Source organism: Coregonus lavaretus (assembly GCF_964263955.1).
Source record: "Coregonus lavaretus genome assembly, contig: HAP1_SCAFFOLD_241, whole genome shotgun sequence".
In the NCBI taxonomy this organism is placed as follows: Eukaryota; Metazoa; Chordata; class Actinopteri; order Salmoniformes; family Salmonidae; genus Coregonus; species Coregonus lavaretus.
In genome coordinates this window covers 149,501-174,390 of record NW_028158987.1, presented here as the reverse complement: position 1 = coordinate 174,390, position 24,890 = coordinate 149,501, and the positions used below count along the sequence as shown (strand labels likewise).

Genomic DNA, 24,890 nt, shown 5'->3' with positions numbered 1-24,890 from the left:
GAGGGTATTTGAATACATATCTGTTTCACCGTTTAGAAATGAAAGCACTTTATGTATCTAGTCCCCCACTTTTGAAGAAGTCATAAGTATTTTGATAAAGTCATTCATAGTGTTTTAAAGTAGTCAAAAGTTTAGTATTTGGTCCGATATTCCTTGAACACAATGACTACATCAAGCTTGTGACTCAAACTCGTTGGTTGCATTTGCAGTTTGTTTTGGTTGTGTTTTGGGTTATGTTTTGCCCGATAGTAACTGAATGGTGGATGATGACTGGAGTAATTTTCTGTCTAAGTGAGTAGATAACATGTTTCTAAACACTACTAAATTGATCCTGATGATGACATGATTTATAAAAATCATGAATGAATCATGAAAAATAATGAGTGAGAAAGTTACAGAGGCTTCAACAAAACATGCTAACCTCTCACCATTACCAATAACAGATGGGGTATGATCCTTGTGCCTCTGTAACTTTCTCATTCATCATCATTCACGATTCATTCATGATTATTCATAATCATAGTAGCATCCACATGAATGTAGAAGTGTTCAGAAACATCTTCTATTCTTACTGACAATACAAGTGAAGTGACTCCAAAATGACTGGACATTATTCACCATTCAGTTTCTATTGGGGAAAACATCATCCAAAACACAACCAAGACAAACTGCAAACGCATTCAACAAGTTTGTAGAATCACAAGCTTGATGTAATCACTGCAGGCAAAGAATATTGGACCAAACACTAAACTTTTGACTAAATTAATTTGTCTAAATAATTATGACTTTTTCAAATGGGAGAACTACATAATAAAGTACTTTCATTTCTAAACGGTAAAATATACAGTGAGGGAAAAAATATTTGATCCCCTGCTGATTTTGTACGTTTGCCCACTGACAAAGACATGATCAGTCTATAATTTTAATGGTAGGTTTATTTGAACAGTGAGAGACAGAATAACAACAAAAAAATCCTTAAAAACGCATGTCAAAAATGTTATAAATTGATTTGCATTTTAATGAGGGAAATAAGTATTTGACCCCTCTGCAAAACATGACTTAGTACTTGGTGGCAAAACCCTTGTTGGCAATCACAGAGGTCAGACGTTTCTTGTAGTTGGCCACCAGGTTTGCACACATCTCATGAGGGATTTTGTTCCACTCCTCTTTGCAGATATTCTCCAAGTCATTAAGGTTTCGAGGATGACGTTTGGCAACTCGAACCTTCAGCTCCCTCCACAGATTTTCTATAGGATTAAGGTCTGGAGACTGGCTAGGCCACTCCAGGACCTTAATGTGCTTCTTCTTGAGCCACTCCTTTGTTTCCTTGGCCGTGTCTTTTGGGTCATTGTCATGCTGGAATACCCATCCACGACCCATTTTCAATGCCCTGGCTGAGGGAAGGAGGTTCTCACTCAAGATTTGATGGTACATGGCCCCGTCCATCGTCCCTTTGATGCGGTGAAGTTGTCCTGTCCCCTTAGCAGAAAAACACCCCAAAAGCATAATGTTTCCACCTCCATGTTTGACAGTGGGAATGGTGTTCTTGGGGTCATAGGCAGCATTCCTCCTCCTCCAAACACGGCGAGTTGAGTTGATGCCAAAGAGCTCGATTTTGGTCTAATCTGACCACAACACTTTCACACAGTTCTCCTCTGAATCATTCAGATGTTCATTGGCAAACTTCAGACAGGCCTGTATATGTGCTTTCTTGAGCAGGGGGACTTTGCGGGCGCTGCAGGATTTCAGTCCTTCACGGCGTAGTGTGTTACCAATTGTTTTCTTGGTGACTATGGTCCCAGCTGCCTTGAGATCATTGACAAGATCCTCCCGTGTAGTTCTGGGCTGATTCCTCACCATTCTCATGATCATTGCAACTCCACGAGGTGAGATCTTGCATGGAGCCCCAGGCCGAGGGAGATTGACAGTTATTTTGTGTTTCTTCCATTTGCGTATAATCACACCAACTGTTGTCACCTTCTCACCAAGCTGCTTGGTGATGGTCTTGTAGCCCATTCCAGCCTTGTGTAGGTCTACAATCTTGTCCCTGACATCCTTGGAGAGCTCTTTGGTCTTGGCCATGGTGGAGAGTTTGGAATCTGATTGATTGATTGCTTCTGTTGACAGGTGTCTTTTATACAGGTAACAAGCTGAGATTAGGAGCACTCCCTTTTAAGAGTGTGCTCCTAATCTCAGCTCGTTACCTGTATAAAATACACCTGGGAGCCAGAAATCTTTCTGATTGAGAGGGGGTCAAATACTTATTTCCCTCATTAAAATGCAAATCAATTTATAACATTTTTGACATGCGTTTTTCTGGATTTTTTTGTTGTTATTCTGTCTCTCACTGTTTAAATAAACTTACCATTAAAATTATAGACTGATCACTTCTTTGTCAGTGGGCAAATGTACAAAATCAGCAGGGGATCAAATACTTTTTTCCCTACCTGTATATGTATGAAAATATTTAAATAAAAGGTGACATTCTGTACTGTTGCATAATATGAAACATTGTATCTAAAAACCAAATTTAAAACGGTAAGCTTCACTGTCCAAACACATATGGTGTGGACTATGTGTGCCTGGTAAACACATGTGGATCTGGTGAACAGTTATCACTTGTTGACCAACTACAGGAATACTGACCTCAGAGTCTCCAGTTTACAGTGGGGATTCCCCAGTCCAGCAGAGAGCAGCTTCACTCCTGAATCCTTCAGGTCATTGTTACTCAGATCCAGCTCTCTCAGGTGTGAGGGGTTTGACTTCAGAGCTGAGACCAGAGAAGCACAGCCTTCCTCTGTGACTAGACAGCCTGACAGCCTGCAAAGAGTCAAATCATATTAAAACCACACTGCTATTCTTTGGTGGTGAAAATAGTGGCAGTATATTTTTTCTACATATTAAGATATATCAGTGTCATGAAACCTGCCATATCTATTCATAAATTAATGTATCATATTAGAAATGACAAATTATCAAAGTATTGTTGGTAGAGAGAAAAATATAAAAGTACAAATATTTGAGTAGACTGACCAGAGCAGTTTAAAAAGCAGTATCAGTCAAAAGACAGACAGTGAGGTATCAGATTTAGATTGTATTGAGTATACAGTCCACACCATATCTATTTTGACAGTGAAGCTAACATTTTAAACGTGGCTCTATACTCCAGCATTTTGGATTTGAGATCAAATGTTTTATATGAGGTGACAGTATATAATGTCACCTTTTATTTGAGGGTATTTTAATACATATCTGTTTCACCGTTTAGAAATGAAAGCACTTTATGTATCTAGTCCCCCTATTTGAAGAAGTCATAAGTATTCTGGCCATTTCACTTATAGTGTATTAAAGTTGTCAAAAGTTGAGTATTTGGTTGTAAACTCATTGGTTGCATTTGCAGTTTGTCTTGGTTGTGTTTTGGGTTATGTTTTGCCCGATAGTAACTGAATGGTGGATGATGACTGGAGTAATTTTCTGTCTAAGTGAGTAGATAACATGTTTCTAAACACTACTAAATGAATCCTGATGATGACATGATTAAGAAAAATCATGAATGAATCATGAATAATAATGAGTGAGAAAGTTACAGAGGCTTCAACAAAACATGCTAACCTCTCACCATTACCAATGACAGAGGGGGTATGATCCTTGTTCCTCTGTAACTTTCTCATTCATCATCATTCACGATTCATTCATGATTATTCATAATCATGGTAGCGTCCACATGAATGTAGAAGTGTTCAGAAACATCTTCTATTCTTACTGACAATACAAGTGAAGTGACTCCAAAATGACAGGACATTATTCACCATTCAGTTTCTATTGGGAAAAACATCATCCAAAACACAACCAAGACAAACTGCAAATGCATTCAACAAGTTTTTAGAATCACACGACTGATGTAATCACTAAAGGCAAGGAATATGGTACAAAATACTAAACTTTTGACTATATTAATCCTACTGTGTGTGTTTGTGTGTCCAGTGTGTGTGTGTACAGTGTGTGTGTCCAGCGTGTGTGTGTCCAGTGTGTGTGTGTGTCCAGGTTGTTTGTGTGTCCAGCGTGTGTGTGTGTGTGTCCAGTGTGTATGTGTGTGTCCAGTGTGTGTGTGTGTGCGTCCAGTGTGTGTGTGTGTGTGTGTCCAGGTTGTGTGAGTGTCCAGTGTGTGTGTGTCAAATGTGTGTGCGTGTGTGTCCAGTGTGTGTCCAGTGTGTGTGTGTCCAGTGTGTGAGTGTGTCCAGTGTGTGTGAACCAAAACAAACTGCAAATGCATTCAACAAGTTTGTAGAATCACAAGCTTGATGTAATCACTGTGGGTAAGGAATATGGGACCAAATACTAAACTTATGACTACTTTAATACAATATAAGTGAATATGTCTCGCTTCCGCTTTTAATAAACGTTTAATCAATCTCTGTGTTCAACAAATTTACCAACTTTTTAGTTTTGTCCTCACTCATCTTTTTTCGTTAAACTTTTTCACCCCGGACGTTTTATCCCGAGACAGAAGAGTCATTTTCCTGTGCGTTTTTGCTGCCAACTTTACTTTATTTTCCTTTTTTCCATCGCAACTTTTTTCCCTCATTCAACTTTTTCACTCCGGACGCTTTATCTGGACATGGTTCGTCAACATCTTCAACAGCCGAAGCTAAGTAGTAACATTAACATGATGTCTTCTAATTGCAGTCGCTGTACTCATAATATACAGGAGAACGATCGCCTTACGGCGAGAATAGCTGTGCTACAAGCCCAGCTTCAGACGCAATCGTTAGGCAAGGGTAATTTCAGTGTAGGAAAGGAAGAAACAGCGTCTGTGCCACCAGTAAGTACAGATAGTAACGTTAGTATAAATCCCCCCGCACAGTCCCCGCAGCCGGACAACTTTCTCATGGCTTCTGGAGGGAAATACTGTTGGAATGCTCAACCGGTGTCGCTCATTCAGCCGACAGAAACTTTCAACCGGTTTTCCCCATTATGTAGCGAGTCGGAGTCTGAGTCTGAGTCTTCTCTTGTCTCTACTCCTCCCGTTACGGGGTCTGAGACGCCGAAGGCTCCCACCATTAGCTCTGACAAATTGAAAACCCTAGTCATTGGCGACTCCATTACCCGCAGTATTAGACTTAAAACGAATCACCCAGCGATCATACACTGTTTACCAGGGGGCAGGGCTACCGACGTTAAGGCTAATCTAAAGATGGTGCTGGCTAAAGCTAAAACTGGCGAGTGTAGAGAGTATAGAGATATTGTTATCCACGTCGGCACCAACGATGTTAGGATGAAACAGTCAGAGGTCACCAAGTGCAACATAGCTTCAGCGTGTAAATCAGCTAGAAAGATGTGTCGGCATCGAGTAATTGTCTCTGGCCCCCTCCCAGTTAGGGGGAGTGACGAGCTCTACAGCAGAGTCTCAGCACTCAATCGCTGGTTGAAAACTGTTTTCTGCCCCTCCCAAAAGATAGAATTTGTAGATAATTGGCCCTCTTTCTGGGACTCACCCACAAACAGGACCAAGCCTGACCTGCTGAGGAGTGACGGACTCCATCCTAGCTGGAGGGGTGCTCTCATCTTATCTACCAACATAGATAGGGCTCTAACTCCTCTAGCCCCACAGTGAAATAGGGTGCAGGCCAGGCAGCAGGCTGTTAGCCAACCTGCCAGCTTAGTGGAGTCTGCCAATAGCACAGTCAGTGTAGTCAGCTCAGCCATACCCATTGAGACTGTGTCTGTGCCTCGACCTAGGTTGGGCAAAACTAAACATGGCGGTGTTCGCCCTAGCAATCTTATTAGGATAAAGACCTCCTCCATTCCTGCCATTATTGAAAGAGATCGTGATACCTCACATCTCAAAATAGGGTTACTTAATGTTAGATCCCTCACTTCAAAGGCAGTCATAGTCAATGAACTAATCACTGATCATAATCTTGATGTGATTGGCCTGACTGAAACATGGCTTAAGCCTGATGAATTTGCTGTGTTAAATGAGGCCTCACCTCCTGGTTACACTAGTGACCATATTCCCCGTGCATCCCGCAAAGGCGGAGGTGTTGCTAACATTTACGATAGCAAATTTCAATTTACAAAAAAAAAAATGGCGTTTTCGTCTTTTGAGCTTCTAGTCATGAAATCTATGCAGCCTACTCAATCACTTTTTATAGCTACTGTTTACAGGCCTCCTGGGCCATATACAGCGTTCCTCTCTGAGTTTCCTGAATTCCTATCAGACCTTGTAGTCATAGCAGATCATATTCTAATTTTTTGTGATTTTAATATTCACATGGAGAAGTCCACAGACCCACTCCAAAAGTCTTTCGGAGCCATCATCGACTCAGTGGGTTTTGTCCAACATGTCTCTGGACCTACTCACTGCCACAGTCATACTCTGGACCTAGTTTTGTCCCATGGAATAAATGTTGTAGATCTTAATGTTTTTCCACAAAATCCTGGACTATCGGACCACCATTTTATTACGTTTGCAATCGCAACAAATAATCTGCTCAGACCCCAACCAAGGAGCATCAAAAGTCGTGCTATAAATTCTCAGACAACACAAAAATTCCTTGATGCCCTTCCAGACTCCTTCTGCCTACCCAAGGACGTCAGAGGACAAAAATCAGTTAACCACTTAACTGAGGAACTCAATTTAACCTTGCGCAATACCCTAGATGCAGTTGCACCCCTAAAAACGAAAAACATTTGTCATAAGAAACTAGCTCCCTGGTATACAGAAAATACCCGAGCTTTGAAGCAAGCTTCCAGGAAATTGGAACGGAAATGGCGCCACACCAAACTGGAAGTCTTCCGACTAGCTTGGAAAGACAGTACCGTGCAGTACCGAAGAGCCCTCACTGCTGCTCGATCATCCTACTTTTCCAACTTAATCGAGGAAAATAAGAACAATCCAAAATTTCTTTTTGATACTGTTGCAAAGCTAACTAAAAAGCAGCATTCCCCAAGAGAGGATGGCTTTCACTTCAGCAGTAATAAATTCATGAACTTCTTTGAGGAAAAGATCATGACCATTAGAAAGCAAATTACGGACTCCTCTTTGAATCTGCGTATTCCTCCAGGGCTTAGCTGTCCTGGATCTGCACAGCTCTGCGAGGGCCTGGGATCGGGAGAGACACTTAAGTGTTTTAGTACTATATCTCTTGACACAATGATGAAAATAATCATGGCCTCTAAACCTTCAAGCTGCATACTGGATCCTATTCCTACTAAACTGCTGAAGGAGCTGCTTCCTGTGCTTGGCCCTCCTATGTTGAACATAATAAACAGCTCTCTATCCACCGGATGTGTACCAAACTCACTAAAAGTGGCAGTGATAAAGCCTCTCTTGAAAAAGCCAAACCTTGACCCGGAAAATATAAAAAACTATCGGCCTATATCGAATCTTCCATTCCTCTCAAAAATTTTAGAAAAAGCTGTTGCGCAGCAACTCACTGCCTTTCTGAAGACAAACAATGTATACGAAATGCTTCAGTCTGGTTTTAGACCCCATCATAGCACTGAGACTGCACTTGTGAAGGTGGTAAATGACCTTTTAATGGCGTCAGACCGAGGCTCTGCATCTGTCCTCGTGCTACTAGACCTTAGTGCTGCCTTTGACACCATCGATCACCACATTCTTTTGGAGAGACTGGAAACCCAAATTGGTCTACACGGACAAGTTCTGGCCTGGTTTAGATCTTACCTGTCGGAAAGATATCAGTTTGTCTCTGTGAATGGTCTGTCCTCCGACAAATCAACTGTACATTTCGGTGTTCCTCAAGGTTCCGTTTTAGGACCACTATTGTTTTCACTATATATTTTACCTCTTGGGGATGTTATTCGAAAACATAATGTTAACTTTCACTGCTATGCGGATGACACACAGCTGTACATTTCAATGAAACATGGTGAAGCCCCAAAATTGCCCTCGCTAGAAGCCTGTGTTTCAGACATAAGGAAGTGGATGGCTGAAAATGTTCTACTTTTAAACTCGGACAAAACAGAGATGCTTGTTCTAGGTCCCAAGAAACAAAGAGATCTTCTGTTAAATCTGACAATTCATCTTGATGGTTGTAAAGTCGTCTCAAATAAAACTGTGAAGGACCTCGGCGTTACTCTTGACCCTGATCTCTCTTTTGACGAACATATCAAGACTGTTTCAAGGACAGCTTTTTTCCATCTACGTAACATTGCAAAAATCAGAAATTTTCTGTCCAAAAATGATGCAGAAAAATTAATCCATGCATTTGTTACTTCTAGGTTAGACTACTGCAATGCTCTACTTTCCGGCTACCCGGATAAAGCACTAAATAAACTTCAGTTAGTGCTAAATACGGCTGCTAGAATCCTGACTAGAACCAAGAAATTTGATCATATTACTCCAGTGCTAGCTTCCCTACACTGGCTTCCTGTTAAGGCAAGGGCTGATTTCAAGGTTTTACTGTTAACCTATAAAGCGTTACATGGGCTTGCTCCTACCTATCTTTCCGAGTTGGTCCTGCCGTACATACCAATACGTACGCTACGGTCACAAGACGCAGGCCTCCTAATTGTCCCTAGAATTTCTAAGCAAACAGCGGGAGGCAGGGCTTTCTCCTATAGATCTCCATTTTTATGGAACAGTCTGCCTACCCATGTGAGAGACGCAGACTCGGTCTCAACCTTTAAGTCTTTACTGAAGACTTATCTCTTCAGTAGGTCATATGATTGAGTGTAGTCTGGCCCAGGAGTGTGAAGGTGAACGGAAAGGCTCTGGAGCAACGAACAGCCCTTGCTGTCTCTGCCAGGCCGGTTCCCCTCTCTCCACTGGGGTTCTCTGCCTCTAACCCTGTTACAGGGGCTGAGTCACTGGCTTGCTGGTGCTCTTTCATGCCGTCCCTAGGAGGGGTGCGTCACTTGAGTGGGTTGAGTTACTGACGTGATCTTCCTGTCTGGGTTGGCGCCCCCCCTTGGTTTGTGCTGTGGTGGAGACCTCTGTGGGCTATACTCGGCCTTGTCTCAGGATTGTAAGTTGGTGGTTGAGGATATCCTTCTAGTGGTGCGGGGGCTGTGCTTTGGCAGAGTGGGTGGGGTTATATCCTTCCTGTTTGGCCCTGTCCGGGGGTTTCTTCGGATGGGGCCACAGTGTCTCCGGACCGCTCCTGTCTCAGCCTCCAGTATTTATGCTGCAGTAGTTTATGTGTCGGGGGGCTGGGGTTAGTTGGTTATACCTGGAGTACTTCTCCTGTCTTATCCAGTGTCCTGTGTGAATTTAAGTATGCTCTCTCTAATTCTCTCGTTCTCTCTTTCTCTCTGAGAACCTGAGCCCTAGGACCATACGTCAGGACTACCGGGCATGCTGACACCTTGCTGTCCCCAGTCCGCCTGGCCTTGCTGCTATTCCAGTTTCAACTGTTCTGCCTGCGGTTACGAAACCCCTACCTGTCCCAGACCTGCTGTTTTCAACTCTTAATGATCGGCTATGAAAAGCCAACTGAGAGACCTGAGCCCTAGGACCATACGTCGGGACTACCGGCCGTGGTGACTCCTTGCTGTCCCCAGTCCGCCTGGCCTTGCTGCTATTCCAGTTTCAACTGTTCTGCCTGCGGTTATGGAACCCCTACCTGTCCCAGACCTGCTGTTTTCAACTCTTAATGATCGGCTATGAAAAGCCAACTGAGATTTATTCCTGATTATTATTTGACCATGCTTGTCACTTATGAACATTTTTGAACATCTTGGCATGGTTCTGTTATAATCTCCACCCGGCACAGCCAGAAGAGGACTGGCCACCCCTCATAGCCTGGTTCCTCTCTAGGTTTCTTCCTAGGTTTTGGCCTTTCTAGGGAGTTTTTCCTAGCCACCGTGCTTCTACACCTGCATTACTAGCTGTTTGGGGTTTTAGGCTGGGTTTCTGTACAGCACTTCGAGATATTAGCTGATGTACGAAGGGCTATATAAAATAAAATTGATTGATTGATTGATTGATATGTCCAAATTATTACGACATATACAAATGGGAGAAATAGATACATAAAGTGCTTTCATTTCTAAACAGTAACACAGATATGTATGAATATCCTCAAATAAAAGGTGACATTATATACTGTTGCCTAATATGAAACATTCTATCTCAAATCCAAAATGCTGGAGCATAGAACCAAATGTAAAACTGTAAACTTCACTGTCCAAACACATATGGTGTGGACTATGTGTCCCTGGTAAACACATGTGGATCTGGTGAACAGTTATCACTTGTTGACCAACTACAGGAATACTGACCTCAGAGTCTCCAGTTTACAGTGGGGATTCCCCAGTCCAGCAGAGAGCAGCTTCACTCCTGAATCCTTCAGGTCATTGTTACTCAGATCCAGCTCTCTCAGGTGTGAGGGGTTTGACTTCAGAGCTGAGACCAGAGAAGCACAGCCTTCCTCTGTGACTAGACAGCCTGACAGCCTGCAAAGAGTCAAATCATATTAAAACCACACTGCTATTCTTTGGTGGTCAAAATAGTGGCAGTAAATTTTTTCAAAATGTTTAGATACATCAGTGTCCTGAAACCTGCCATATTTATTCAAAAATTCATGTTTCATTATTAGAAATGATCATAATATTGCTTGTAGAGAGAAACATGTATGACCAATTCACTTATAGTATATTAAAGTAGTCAAAAGTTGAGTATTTGGTCCCAAACTCGTTGGTTGCATTTCAGTTTGTTTTGGTTGTGTTTTGGGTTATGTTTTGTCCATTTGTAACTGAATGGTGGATGATGACTGGAGTAATTTTTTGTCTAAGTGGGTAGATAACATGTTTCTAAACATTACTAAATTAATCCTGATGATGCTATGATTAAGAATAATCATGAATAAATCATGAATAATAATGAGTGAGAAAGTTACAGAGGCTACAACAAAACATGCTAACCTCTCACCATTAACCTCAAATAAAAGGTGACATTCTGTACTGTTGCCTAATACGAAACATTCTATCTCAAATCCAAAATGCTGGAGCATAGCACCAAATTTAAAACTGTAAGCTTCACTGTCCAAACACATATGGTGTGGACTATGTGTGCCTGGCAAACACATGTGGATCTGGTGAGCAGTTCTCACTTGTTGACCAACTACAGGAATACTGACCTCAGAGTCTCCAGTTTACAGTGGGGATTCCCCAGGACAGCAGAGAGCAGCTTCACTCCTGAATCCTTCAGGTCATTGTTACTCAGATCCAGCTCTCTCAGGTGTGAGGGGTTTGACTTCAGAGCTGAGACCAGAGAAGCACAGCCTTCCTCTGTGACTAGACAGCCTGACAGCCTGTAAAAGAAATCATCATGATTTCACAAACACACTGTTAATTTAACACCAGTAGTGTAGAAGGACAATGGCAGATGCATTTGGTTTATTCTCTTAAACAACATATAGATTCATCTTCCGTCTCCTAGAATTGTATGGTCATATTGTTATACTAATGTGAACATCAATGATTTGATTCAATATGTTTTTCAATAATACATATATTTCTCTAAACTGAATATTTCTTCCTGATGATTAGTACTTAAATGTCATTTTATGTACTCACAGAGCAGCTCTGGAGGCTTTGACCACTGGCAGCAGCCTCAGAAGACCTTCCTCTGATCTGGAGTATTTCTTCAGGTCAAACACATCCAGCTCCTTTTCTGAAGTCAGCAACACAAAGACCAGAGCTGACCACTGTGCAGGTGACAGTTCTTCTTCTGAGAGACTTCCTGATCTCAGGAAGCTTTGGATCTCCTCCACTAGAGAATGGTCATTCAGTTCATTCAGACAGTGGAACAGATTGATGCACCTCTCTGGAGAGGGATTCTCCCTGATCTTCTCCTTGATGTACTTGACTGTTTCTTCATGGCTCTGTGAGCTGCTTCTTGTCTTTGCCAGTAGACCTCGTAAGTGCTTCTGATTGGACTCCAGTGAGAGGCCCAGAAGGAAGCGGAGGAACAGGTCCAGGTTTCCTGTCTCACTTAGTAAGGCTTTATCCACAGCACTCTTGTAGAAAGAAACTTCAGGCTTGTGTCTGAACAGCGAAGAAAAGTTACTGGACTTTGTTTGCAGTTTGTCCATTAGATTCTCATTGTTGTTGATGAATGAGAGGAACACATATACAGCAGCCAGAAACTCCTGAATGCTCAGATGCACGAAGCAGTACACCTTTTCCTGGTACAGCACACATTCCTCTTTAAAGAGCTGTGTGCACAATCCTGAGTACACTGAGGCTTCATTGACATCAATGCCAGCCTCTTTCAGGTCTTCTTCATAGAAAATCAGATTGCCCTTCACAAGCTGTTGAAAAGCCAGTTTTCCCAGTGACAGAATGCTCTCTTTATTCCAGTGTGGACCTGTCTCTTCTTTCCCAAGATACTTTTCATTCTTCTGTTTGGTATGAAACTCCACAAGGTGTGAGTACATCTCAGTCAGAGTCTTGGGCATCTCTTCTCTCTTATGTTTCAGCATGTGTTCAAGGACTACTGCAGAAATCCAACAGAAGACTGGAATGTGGCACATGATGTGGAGGCTCCTTGATGTCTTTATGTGTGAGATGATTCTGCTGGCCATGTCCTCATCGCTGAATCTCTTCCTGAAGTACTCCTCCTTCTGTGGGTCATTGAACCCTCGTACCTCTGTCACCTGGTCAACACACCCTGAAGGGATCTTATTGGCTGCTGCAGGTCGGGTAGTTATCCAGAGGAGAGCAGAGGGAAGCAGATTTCCCTTGATGAGATTTGTCAGCAGAACATCCACTGAGGTTGACTTTGTGACGTCACAGCATATCTTGTTCTTCTGGAAGTCTAGGGGCAGTCGGCACTCATCCAGACCATCAAAGATGAACAGAACTTTGTACTTGTCGTAGTTGGAGATTCTTGATTCTTTGGTTTCCTTTGAGAAGTGATTGAGAAGTTCAATCAAAGTGTTTTTTTCCCTGTTCATCAAATTCAGCTCCCGAAAAGGGAATGAAAATACAAATTGGACATCCTGATTTGCTTTTCCTTCAGCCCAGTCCAGAATGAACTTCTGCACAGAGACTGTTTTTCCAATGCCAGCGACTCCCTTGGTCAGCACAGTTCTGATAAGTTTGTCTTGTCCAGTTAAGGGTTTGAAGATGTCGTTACATTTGATTGCAGTCTCTGGTCTTGCTTGTTTCCTGGTTGTTGTCTCAATCTGTCTCAGCTCATGTTCATTATTGACCTCTCCTGTTCCACCCTCTGTGATGTAGAGCTCTGTGTAGATCTTATTGAGAAGTGTTGGGTTTCCTTGTTTAGCGATCCCCTCAAATACACATTGAAACTTCTACTTTAGATTAGATTTGAGTTCACGTTGGCAAATCACATCAAGCTCATCTGAATCTAGAAATAACACTGAGGATAAAATAAATGCGTAAATGTTTTCATAATGCATTACAGACTGGTGTGACTGATTATATTATTATTCTCTCTCTCTCTCTCTCTCTCTCTCTCTCTCTCTCTCTCTCTCTCTCTCTCTCTCTCTCTCTCTCTCTCTCTCTCTCTCTCTCTCTCTCTCTCTCTCTCTCTCTAAATTAATCACCACAACACATCCCTGCTGCTACTTGATGAGGTCACCAGCCAGGTGTTGTGTTAAGGCAGCTACAATATCATTGAGTTACACAGCTACTTTAGCTGTACTTTAGCTACAGCTTTTAAATGTTTGTTATAAAACAGCATTCAACATGAGGCAGACAGCTCTTACTTTTCTCCAGTGTGTCAGCAAGCTCCTTCTGGTTCATTTTCCTCAGGACGTGCAGTGTGATCTTCATAGCCCCCTCTCTGGCACTGCTCTCCTGCTTCTCATCTTCAGCATCCACCACTTCCTTATCCTGCTTCTGACTCTCAAAGCCTTCTGGGAGTTCTGGACTAAGAATGCTCTTGAACATCTTCAGCTCATTCTTTACAAATGTCATAATATTCTCTTCAAGCAACTGAAATAAATAAAGTAAATAAGTTAAGCAAGAGAATAAATGCTTTCTCATTAACACATGAATGAATGATTGACAGAACAACTTTCCTTGAGGTAAAAACAAAACAAATGTACATAACAGGACCACATACACTGAATATGGAGGCCAGGTCTGTTTGATGACTCTGGGAAGACTGACCACTGAGAATCTCTGACTCTGATCTCTCCTGTTGGTTTCTGGGGACAAAACATCAGATTACATCTCCTCATCCAGGGAGTGCACACACACACACACACACACACACACACACACACACACATACGTGTTTATAGACAATATCAGGACTTATGACAAAAATGTGACATATTGGGACATGCCTTTCCCAAGGTCCAAGAGACCTGGGAATCAGAATAGTTTGGTCCCATGATTCTAGGAATACATCCATCTGTTGAGATTTTGTCTAGGGCTATATTTTGTTCAGACCTGATTTTAATAGTATATATGAGGACTTTTTCGGGTTCATGTGACATATAAGGCCCATAGCAACAGCAGCCCATAGATACACACTGATTTTCAGGTTTATGTGACTTATGAAGAACCTGTAAATAGGGTCTGTATTTGAACGTGGTTCCGGTTACATGTTGAAATGTCTGCATAAGAATCATAGGTGTACAATACTTAACTAAAGCTTTAAAAAAAATATTATAATAATCATGCTCACCAGATAGGTAACCTTCAACAGAAATGCCTATCCATGTTCACATAGCTCATAAATATAATATATTCTCAGTCTACTGTTTAAGTCGTATTATTGTTATTTATAACAATACATTTGCAGTCAATATTCATGTAAAAAAAGAGGGAACACTTTATGCCTTACTTTTATTGAGTGCCAGCGAAAATATGCAAATTAACAAATCAATTGAACACCCAGAATAGACCACCTACACTTTGCCTCCTTCCCTGCTATGCACAAGGCAGTAGAAGTGGCATGTTTGAAATGAATGAGAAACTCTCTATTAAAGCATCCAGCTTCTATGAAACATGACAGTGTACATTCAGCTAACCTGTCTAAATAACATAGGGATTTACATCATAGTTACATAGTGCAAGTTACCATACACAAGGCCTGTTACAAGCACCCATTGAAATGGTAATAGTTTAACAGTAATTTAAACACCTTCCCACATTCAACAACTTGTGGTTAGGAACAAAGTGCTTCTGAAAACTTAGGAACAATAACAATCCCTTTAAGTACTGTTTATCTCTTTTCCCTGTCAATGAGAGCAGAGTATTAACATATATCATCAACTGTTATCCCAAAAAAATGTGACCATAAGTAGCAAACATATGCTCATTAATAGCCCTCAATTATACATAAACATACAAACATGTGGGATCTACAGTCGAGCCTATGTGGCATGTTTGTACAAGAACCAACAATATAAATCATTTAAGGAAAATAAAATAATATGAACATGAAACCCACAGATATTAACACTATCTGAGGAGAAGCTGATTGAAATTGGAATTGAATGGTACCTGAGCTACAGTTGGCATGCTCTAGTTCTATCTATTCATCTTCCTTTTTAATGCTACATTTCTGTTGTGGATGTACTATTTGATAGCAACCCAGTCTCTGTCTTTCTGCTTGGAGGCAGGAGTCACAGTCCTTTTTACCTGGTATTCTGCAGCTTGTTATGAAATTAAGCAAATGCCGCTCAACAGCTTTCACTTCATCACCTGTCCACTTGCTTCTCACCTTCACAGCTTTCATAAATGGAAACAAAATACAACTGATTAACAATGAGCTCTGCTAAAGTGACAAATGGAGGATATGATACAAATGATTCTAGTTAGTAGTTATATGATGTTATCAATACATGTGAATACAAAATGCTTACTAACCTTGCTTTCCTTTGGAGCACTTTGAGGATGCTTGGGATGTGACTATTTTACCATGTCTTGGTTGTGTGTTGCTCATGTGTACGTTATCCAAGGTGGTTGACTCAGGAGTGCCCTTCATGTTGTCCAGGGTGGTTGACTCAGAAGTGCCCTCCATGTTGTCCAGGGTGGTTGACTCAGAAGTGCCCTCCATGTTGTCCAGGGTGGTTGACTCAGAAGTGCCCTCCATGTTGTCCAGGGTGGTTGACTCTGGTGTTTGCCTCAGAAGTGTCTGGTCCCTAGAAGTCTCTGTTGTTGAGCCTTTGCAAAGTAATAATGAATGTGATTATGTTCTATGAGCTTCATGACAATACGTTTGCTTGCTTGTATTATTCACTGTAAACAACCTCAATGTCAGGCAATATGCAATTCTACATTAGATATTAACTGATATTTGAGATATAAACATAAACTGATTGCAAATCCATAAATGTGGAATTACTTATCACCACCAATGTGATTGTTAAAAAACAGATAGAGGATCATTTCGATAATCCCCACAGAAATGTGCATTTATGTGACATAACTTAAAGATATTACCACATATATACAAGTCAGGATACCTTTGCATTGATGTAGGTCAGCAATGGTTTCTTCACTGGAATCATCATCACTCATTTCTACTTCATATGGTTGGGTAAAAAACATTTACGGCCAATTATTTAAATTAAGGACTAACAACACTTATAATAGTTATATTTGAAGTGGCTAAAAACTATATTTCAAACAAAATTTTACCTTCAGGATTGACCTCAATGTCATCCAGCCCTTTCCCCTGCAGGTAAGGCAGTCTTCCTTTTTCGATTGCTATCAACAGTTTGCTGACTTTTGCGAGCTGCAGGGTACTCTCTGGAAGCCGATAGAATTCTCTATGGACACGGATGTCATGTCCTAGAAAGGTGGCAAGTTGATCCATTTCATTTTCTTTGAGGTTTAGTAGTGTGGACAAAGTGGCGACTTGTTTCCGCAATCTTGTTGAGGTGAGTGCCTCTGGGTTCTTTGCACCACATTGTTTGAATACTTGCGAAAGCAGTCGGAGCCTCTGTAATGGGAAAGGACACCTGGCCGTGTAAACATGTACACATTTTCTTTGTGGACTTGACACTATTTTCTGCTTATCATGAGGAGGTCCATAGCAGTGATCATGTCAGGGGTTAGAAGCACTGGAACCTTTCTTGACCTTTTACCTCGAATCTCAACTCTCTCAAAGTGCTCTGCAAGCTTCCTCTCGAAGTCAGTAAGGCCCCTCACAATGTCTGGATTCAGCTCCGTAAGATCCCTGGATGTGAAAGACTGAAGCTCCATTTTTGAAACTTCCCCTTCCCTCCTTCTGTTAAATAGTACTACCTGCATCAAAGTCACTTTAGGAAGATTTCCAAAGCTTTTGCTGTTGGGTTCTTCCTCAAGGTCCTTCATACACTTAGCACGCTCAGTAGCAAGAAACGTGTGCAGCACCGACACATCCTCTATAAAGGGTCAAACCTGTGGTTTATTCCATTTGGCTTGTTGAAGTGTACCCAATGCGGCAGCTGAAATGGACTCTGTCCACTTTTTCTGATGTAAAGTGGCAAATTGCTTTGCAGACTCTGCAACAGCAGGGCGATTTGCAGTGATGGCATTGCATTGAATAATGCCTGCAACTTTGGCTAAACTGTGTCCCAATTTCAAAGCCAATGATGGGATTTTATACGAGTTGCTTTCAACATCATAACCAGCAACATATCTTACTGCCTGTATCACATGGGGAAAGTTACAGGGCATAACAAGGACTTCGGTGCTCTTCAAAGGTGTTATAGCCCTTGCCGTTATCAATAGTCTTGCCATCACTCTAATTTTTTGGCGTATGTAGTCATTCCTTCTCTCATATGGTTTCCTGTAATTCAACAGTGACTCGCCGATACAAAGGAATTCAGTTTCACTCCTTACAACCGAGGAAACGTCATCCTGGTTCATTTCACAAGCAATCTTCCAAACAGTTTCCTTAACTGAGTCAGGTCTTGGTAAGTGCAGTTGAATCCGTTTTCGCCCAACTTGAGGCTCTCCCTCAACAGACTTCTTCGGGCAGTTTCTCACATGTCTCCATAGGGAATTTCTTGCATACAGTCCTTCGCAAAATTTGCAGTCACGGTAGTCATCAGATGGTTTTGCATTACTAGGTCTTTTACAGGCAACCATCTCTCCAGTGCCACAGCTTGCCACTTCAGTATTATGGTCAAAGTTTCATCTCTTCTTAAGAGAGCGTAACAACTCTCTTCTTTTGCGGGATCCTTTATTAAAACTGAAAGCCATTGCAACATCAGGCTTTTCACTGTGGATGGATTCGAGGTGTCTTGCCAATTTATAAATGGCCTTTTTACAATAAAGACAAAATTGCTTCTTGTTGTACTTGCTTCCTTTTGCTGTTATTGACAAAGGTGTGACATTTATGGAGCTTTTCTGGTGTGATGTGTTCTCTGATGAATTGGCACTGCAGCTTATTACTGAAGTACAAGGATTGCTGCGCATCTTTGAATAACTTAATGTTCTTGGCTTCTCTGAACTGGTGGTACTATCCCCACTGTGTGCTGTAACATTCCCTAATGGTTTGTTCTCTGACAATTTGTGGTGGAGATTATTTTCTGTGGTTTTATATTCCTTACTACAAGAACTTGTAGTACTTATAATAGAAGCATCCGAGGAATTGCCACATGAGTCTGGAAGATAGTCTGCAGCATCCGAAGATTCATCAAGGTCTGAAAAAAATGAAAAAAAAGCATCTAATTCTGTCAATAACTTCATACATGTATTAATAGCTAGGGTATCATACTCCCTACAGTACCATCACATTGTGCATAACACCTACATACTCACAGAAAAATGTATTCTAGTAAACTGATTGAAAGACCTCTGTCTCTCAGCTATCTCTTCTCATAACGATCCTCACAACGATCATGACGGCGCCTCAGATTTTGCAGATGGCGGCTTTTTCTAAGCTGTACAAATTTCTACAATGTTTCCTCACATCAAAAATACCACAATGTGTTAACAAAGAACATGAACTATTTTATCTAATGACAAGAATGCAGCTTTCTTACCTGCTTTGCAGTAGGACACTGGAAGGGTACAATTCCACTGGACTTGCTTGCCTTGAATGAAATTATGAAGAATAAATATTTTGTTTTTAATAACACAGTACCGTAACAGTAAATTAGGATATTATACATTATACTGTATGTGAAAATAATTTGGGTTAAGAAATTGACAATACTGTTTTATAGATGACCTATAAATGAAAAAATTAATATGTGGATCTGGGGTTTTCAAGCAAGACTCTATAGAAATGGTTAAAACTGTACAATATCTGCTAACCAACAATATGAGGACCGTGTAACACACACACTCTACTCTGGTTGGGTCATACCATATCGGGACGTCATCTGAAACACATTTACGCCTTGAACAGACTAAGTACAAAATGAGGAGATGACGACTGAACACATCTAGAGTCAAGGTTCCTGACTTTGAGTTATCCTTTTGATGTCTAAGAAAGCTCACAACCTTAAAAGTAATGTAAATGGGTCAACTGCAATATAAATTAAATCACGCAAATTGATAAGAAATATGTTAAATGGGCAAAAACATTGCCCCAAAAATACAAAAACATAGGCATTAGAGAGAATAAAGATTAATTTTATGTTTTGAGGGGTGGTTAGTTCTGACAAATGGTCGGGCTAATTTTGTTTATGCTATGATATCGAAACAAGTGATGGGAATTTTGATATTGTGAACATTTTACACAAAAGGTTGGTTGTAATACAGTAAAAAGCCATGTAATTTATATATTGGAATGAACTGAGACAACAACTTAATTTAAGTAGAAAAGATCTACAATAAATGTGTAATAACCTGTTGGAAGGATGAAGTGGATCTCTGTCTCACTTCTGGGTCTGCTGAAGGTTGAGCTGGGATCTTGTCACTTGGTGTCTGCAACGAAATACAACAATAACATGTCAAAAATATTGTGTTTTATAATATAGATCATATCTATTTAGTAAACTAATGATCATACTCAGTTCAGTCACAATATATTCCTACCACCTGTCTATCATAATCCCCTTTGGGGTGAGACTCATTGCTGAGGTCAAGGGCTGCATTGACCACAGATGTTAGGAAAGATAATTCATATATGGATCTGGGCTTTTTATGCAAGACTCTATAGAAATGGTTAAAACTGTACAATATCTGCTAACCAACAATATGAGGACCGTGTAACACACACACACTCTACTCTGGTTGGGTCATACCATATCGGGACGTAATCTGAAACACATTTACGTCTTGAACATCCTAATTACCAAATGAGGACTTGACGACTGAACACATCTGGAGTCAAGGTTCCTGACTTTGAGTTATCCTTTTGTTGTCAAAGAAAGCTCACAACCTTAAAAGTAATGTAAATGGATCAACTGCCATATGAATTAAATCACGCAAATTGACAAGAAATATGTTAAATGGGCAAAAACATTGCCCCAAAAATACAAAAAACATAGGCATTAGAGACAATAAAGATTAATTTAATGTTTTTAGGGGCGGTTAGTTCTGTCAAATGGTCGGGCTAATTTTGTTTATGCTATGATATCGAAGCAAGTTATGGGAATGTTGATATTGTGAACATTTTACACAAAAGGTTGGTTGTAATATAGTAAAAAGCCATGTAATTTATATATTGGAATGAACTGAGACAACAATTTAATTTAAATAGAAAAGATCTACAGTAAATGTGTAATAACCTGTTGGAAGGATGAAGTGGATCTCTGTCTCACTTCTGGGTCTGCTGAAGGTTGAGCTGGGATCTTGTCAGTTGGTGTCTGCAACGAAATACAACAATAACATGTCAGAAATATTGTCTTTTATAATATAGATCATATCTATTTAGTAAACTAATGATCATACTCAGTTCAGTCACAATATATTCCTACCACCTGTCAATCATAATCGCCTTTGGGGTGAAACTCATTGCTGAGGTCAAGGGCTGCATTGACCACAAATGTTAGGAAAGATAATTCATATGTGGATCTGGGCTTTTTATGCAAGACACTATAGAAATGGTTAAAACTGTACAATATCTGCTAACCAACAATATGAGGACCGTGTAACACACACACTCTACTCTGGTTGGGTCATACCATATCGGGACGTCATCTGAAACACATTTACGTCTAGAACAGCCTTAGTACCAAATGAGGACTTGACGACTGAACACATCTATAGTCAAGGTTCCTGACTTTGAGTTATCCTTTTGTTGTCAAAGAAAGCTCACAACCTTAAAAGTAATGTAAATGGATCAACTGCCATATAAATTAAATCACGCAAATTGATAAGAAATATGTTAAATGGGCAAAAACATTGCCCCAAAAATACAAAAACATAGGCATTAGAGAGAATAAAGATTAATTTTATGTTTTGAGGGGCGGTTAGTTCTGTCAAATGGTTGGGCTAATTTTGTTTACGCTATGATATCGAAACAAGTTATGGGAATGTTGATTTTGTGAACATTTTACACAAAAGGTTGGTTGTAATACAGTAAAAAGCCATTTAATTCATATTTTGGAATGAACTGAGACAACAATTTAATTTAAATAGAAAAAATCTACAATAAATGTGTAATAACCTGTTGGAAGGATGAAGTGGATCTCTGTCTCACTTCTGGGTCTGCTGAAGGTTGAGCTGGGATCTTGTCACTTGGTGTCTGCAACGAAATACAACAATAACATGTCAGAAATATAGTGTTTTATAATATAGATCATATCTATTTCGTAAACTAATGATCATACTCAGTTCAGTCACAATATTTTCCTACCACCTGTCTATCATAATCCCCTTTGGGGTGAGACTCATTGCTGAGGTCAAGGGCTGCATTGACCACAAATGTTAGGAAAGATAATTCATATGTGGATCTGGGCTTTTTATGCAAGACTCTATAGAAATGGTTAAAACTGTACAATATCTGCTAACCAACAATATGAGGACCGTGTAACACACACACTCTACTCTGTTGGGTCATACCATATCGGGACGTCATCTGAAACACATTTACGTCTTGAACAGCCTTAGTACCAAATGAGGACTTGACGACTGAACACATCTATAGTCAAGGTTCCTGACTTTGAGTTATAATTTTGTTGTCAAAGAAAGCTCACAACCTTAAAAGTAATGTAAATGGATCAACTGCCATATAAATTAAATCACGCAAATTGATAAGAAATATGTTAAATGGGCAAAAACATTGCCCCAAAAATACAAAAACATAGGCATTAGAGAGAATAAAGATTAATTTTAAGTTTTGAGGGGCGGTTAGTTCTGTCAAATGGTTGGGCTAATTTTGTTTACGCTATGATATCGAAACAAGTTATGGGAATGTTGATTTTGTGAACATTTTACACAAAAGGTTGGTTGTAATACAGTAAAAAGCCATTTAATTCATATTTTGGAATGAACTGAGACAACAATTTAATTTAAATAGAAAAGATCTACAATAAATGTGTAATAACCTGTTGGAAGGATGAAGTGGATCTCTGTCTCACTTCTGGGTCTGCTGAAGGTTGAGCTGGGATCTTGTCACTTGGTGTCTGCAACGAAATACAACAATAACATGTCAGAAATATAGTGTTTTATAATATAGATCATATCTATTTCGTAAACTAATGATCATACTCAGTTCAGTCACAATATTGTCCTACCACCTGTCTATCATAATCCCCTTTGGGGTGAGACTCATTGCTGAGGTCAAGGGCTGTATTGACCACAAATGTTAGGAAAGATAATTCATATGTGGATCTGGGCTTTTTATGCAAGACTCTATAGAAATGGTTAAAACTGTACAATATCTGCTAACCAACAATATGAGGACCGTGTAACACACACACTCTACTCTGTTGGGTCATACCATATCGGGACGTCATCTGAAACACATTTACGTCTTGAACAGCCTTAGTACCAAATGAGGACTTGACGACTGAACACATCTATAGTCAAGGTTCCTGACTTTGAGTTATCCTTTTGTTGTCAAAGAAAGCTCACAACCTTAAAAGTAATGTAAATGGATCAACTGCCATATAAATTAAATCACGCAAATTGATAAGAAATATGTTAAATGGGCAAAAACATTGCCCCAAAAATACAAAAACATAGGCATTAGAGAGAATAAAGATTAATTTTATGTTTTGAGGGGCGGTTAGTTCTGTCAAATGGTTGGGCTAATTTTGTTTACGCTATGATATCGAAACAAGTTATGGGAATGTTGATGTTGTGAACATTTTACACAAAAGGTTGGTTGTAATACAGTAAAAAAGCCATTTAATTCATATTTTGGAATGAACTGAGACAGCAATTTAATTTAAATAGAAAAGATCTACAATAAATGTGTAATAACCTGTTGGAAGGATGAAGTGGATCTCTGTCTCACTTCTGGGTCTGCTGAAGGTTGAGCTGGGATCTTGTCACTTGGTGTCTGCAACGAAATACAACAATAACATGTCAGAAATATAGTGTTTTATAATATAGATCATATCTATTTCGTAAACTAATGATCATACTCAGTTCAGTCACAATATTTTCCTACCACCTGTCTATCATAATCCCCTTTGGGGTGAGACTCATTGCTGAGGTCAAGGGCTGCATTGACCACAAATGTTAGGAAAGATAATTCATATGTGGATCTGGGCTTTTTATGCAAGACTCTATAGAAATGGTTAAAACTGTACAATATCTGCTAACCAACAATATGAGGACCGTGTAACACACACACTCTACTCTGTTGGGTCATACCATATCGGGACGTCATCTGAAACACATTTACGTCTTGAACAGCCTTAGTACCAAATGAGGACTTGACGACTGAACACATCTATAGTCAAGGTTCCTGACTTTGAGTTATAATTTTGTTGTCAAAGAAAGCTCACAACCTTAAAAGTAATGTAAATGGATCAACTGCCATATAAATTAAATCACGCAAATTGATAAGAAATATGTTAAATGGGCAAAAACATTGCCCCAAAAATACAAAAACATAGGCATTAGAGAGAATAAAGATTAATTTTAAGTTTTGAGGGGCGGTTAGTTCTGTCAAATGGTTGGGCTAATTTTGTTTACGCTATGATATCGAAACAAGTTATGGGAATGTTGATTTTGTGAACATTTTACACAAAAGGTTGGTTGTAATACAGTAAAAAGCCATTTAATTCATATTTTGGAATGAACTGAGACAACAATTTAATTTAAATAGAAAAGATCTACAATAAATGTGTAATAACCTGTTGGAAGGATGAAGTGGATCTCTGTCTCACTTCTGGGTCTGCTGAAGGTTGAGCTGGGATCTTGTCACTTGGTGTCTGCAACGAAATACAACAATAACATGTCAGAAATATTGTGTTTTATAATATAGATCATATATATTTAGTAAACTAATGATCATACTCAGTTCAGTCACAATATATTCCTACCACCTGTCTATCATAATCCCATTTGGGGTGAGACTCATTGCTGAGGTCAAGGGCTGCATTGACCACAAATGTTAGGAAAGATAATTCATATGTGGATCTGGGCTTTTTATGCAAGACTCTATAGAAATGGTTAAAACTGTACAATATCTGCTAACCAACAATATGAGGACCGTGTAACACACACACTCTACTCTGGTTGGGTCATACCATATCGGGACGTCATCTGAAACACATTTACATCTTGAACAGCCTTAGTACCAAATGAGGACTTGACGACTGAACACATCTAGAGTCAAGGTTCCTGACTTTGAGTTATCCTTTTGTTGTCAAAGAAAGCTCACAACCTTAAAAGTAATGTAAATGGATCAACTGCCATATAAATTAAATCACGCAAATTGATAAGAAATATGTTAAATGGGCAAAAACATTGCCCCAAAAATACAAAAACATAGGCATTAGAGAAAATAAAGATTAATTTTATGTTTTGAGGGGCGGTTAGTTCTGTCAAATGGTTGGGCTAATTTTGTGTACGCTATGATATCGAAACAAGTTATG

At 39.9% G+C, this 24,890-nt stretch overlaps 1 protein-coding gene, 1 long non-coding RNA gene and 1 pseudogene across 3 annotated transcripts in view; all 3 read right to left on the bottom strand.

Moving 5' to 3' along the window:
* Nucleotides 1-24,890, bottom strand: part of LOC311123404 — a 192,264-nt gene that overhangs the window by 65,472 nt on the left and 101,902 nt on the right. The window lies entirely within an intron of this gene.
* On the bottom strand, nt 11,574-13,890 carry LOC311123387 (NLR family CARD domain-containing protein 3-like; annotated as a pseudogene). Its single transcript has 2 exons — nt 13,704-13,890; nt 11,574-13,354 (listed from the first exon to the last, which is right to left on the bottom strand). The product of its transcript is annotated as an NLR family CARD domain-containing protein 3-like (transcript).
* LOC311123398 (uncharacterized protein) lies at nt 13,901-16,946 on the bottom strand. The gene is made up of 6 exons (XM_084197666.1): nt 16,594-16,946; nt 16,419-16,478; nt 15,820-16,116; nt 15,592-15,681; nt 14,063-14,147; nt 13,901-13,932 (listed from the first exon to the last, which is right to left on the bottom strand). Exons 1-6 carry the CDS (start codon nt 16,769-16,771, stop codon nt 13,911-13,913), a joined length of 732 nt encoding a protein of 243 aa, XP_084053792.1. The 5' UTR covers nt 16,772-16,946; the 3' UTR covers nt 13,901-13,910.

What these genes read in the sequence shown, in the direction of transcription:
- LOC311123398 (XM_084197666.1), bottom strand. Translation starts at nt 16,771, where the DNA reads ATGGATCAACTTGCCACCTTTCTAGGACATGACATCCGTGTCCATAGA. An exon ending in CATTGAGGTCAATCCTGAAG is followed by an intron (nt 16,479 to 16,593) that starts GTAAAATTTTGT and finishes AACCATATGAAG; the next exon opens with TAGAAATGAGTGATGATGAT. An exon ending in ACCTGGCCTCCATATTCAGT is followed by an intron (nt 13,933 to 14,062) that starts GTATGTGGTCCT and finishes TATTTATTTCAG; the next exon opens with TTGCTTGAAGAGAATATTAT.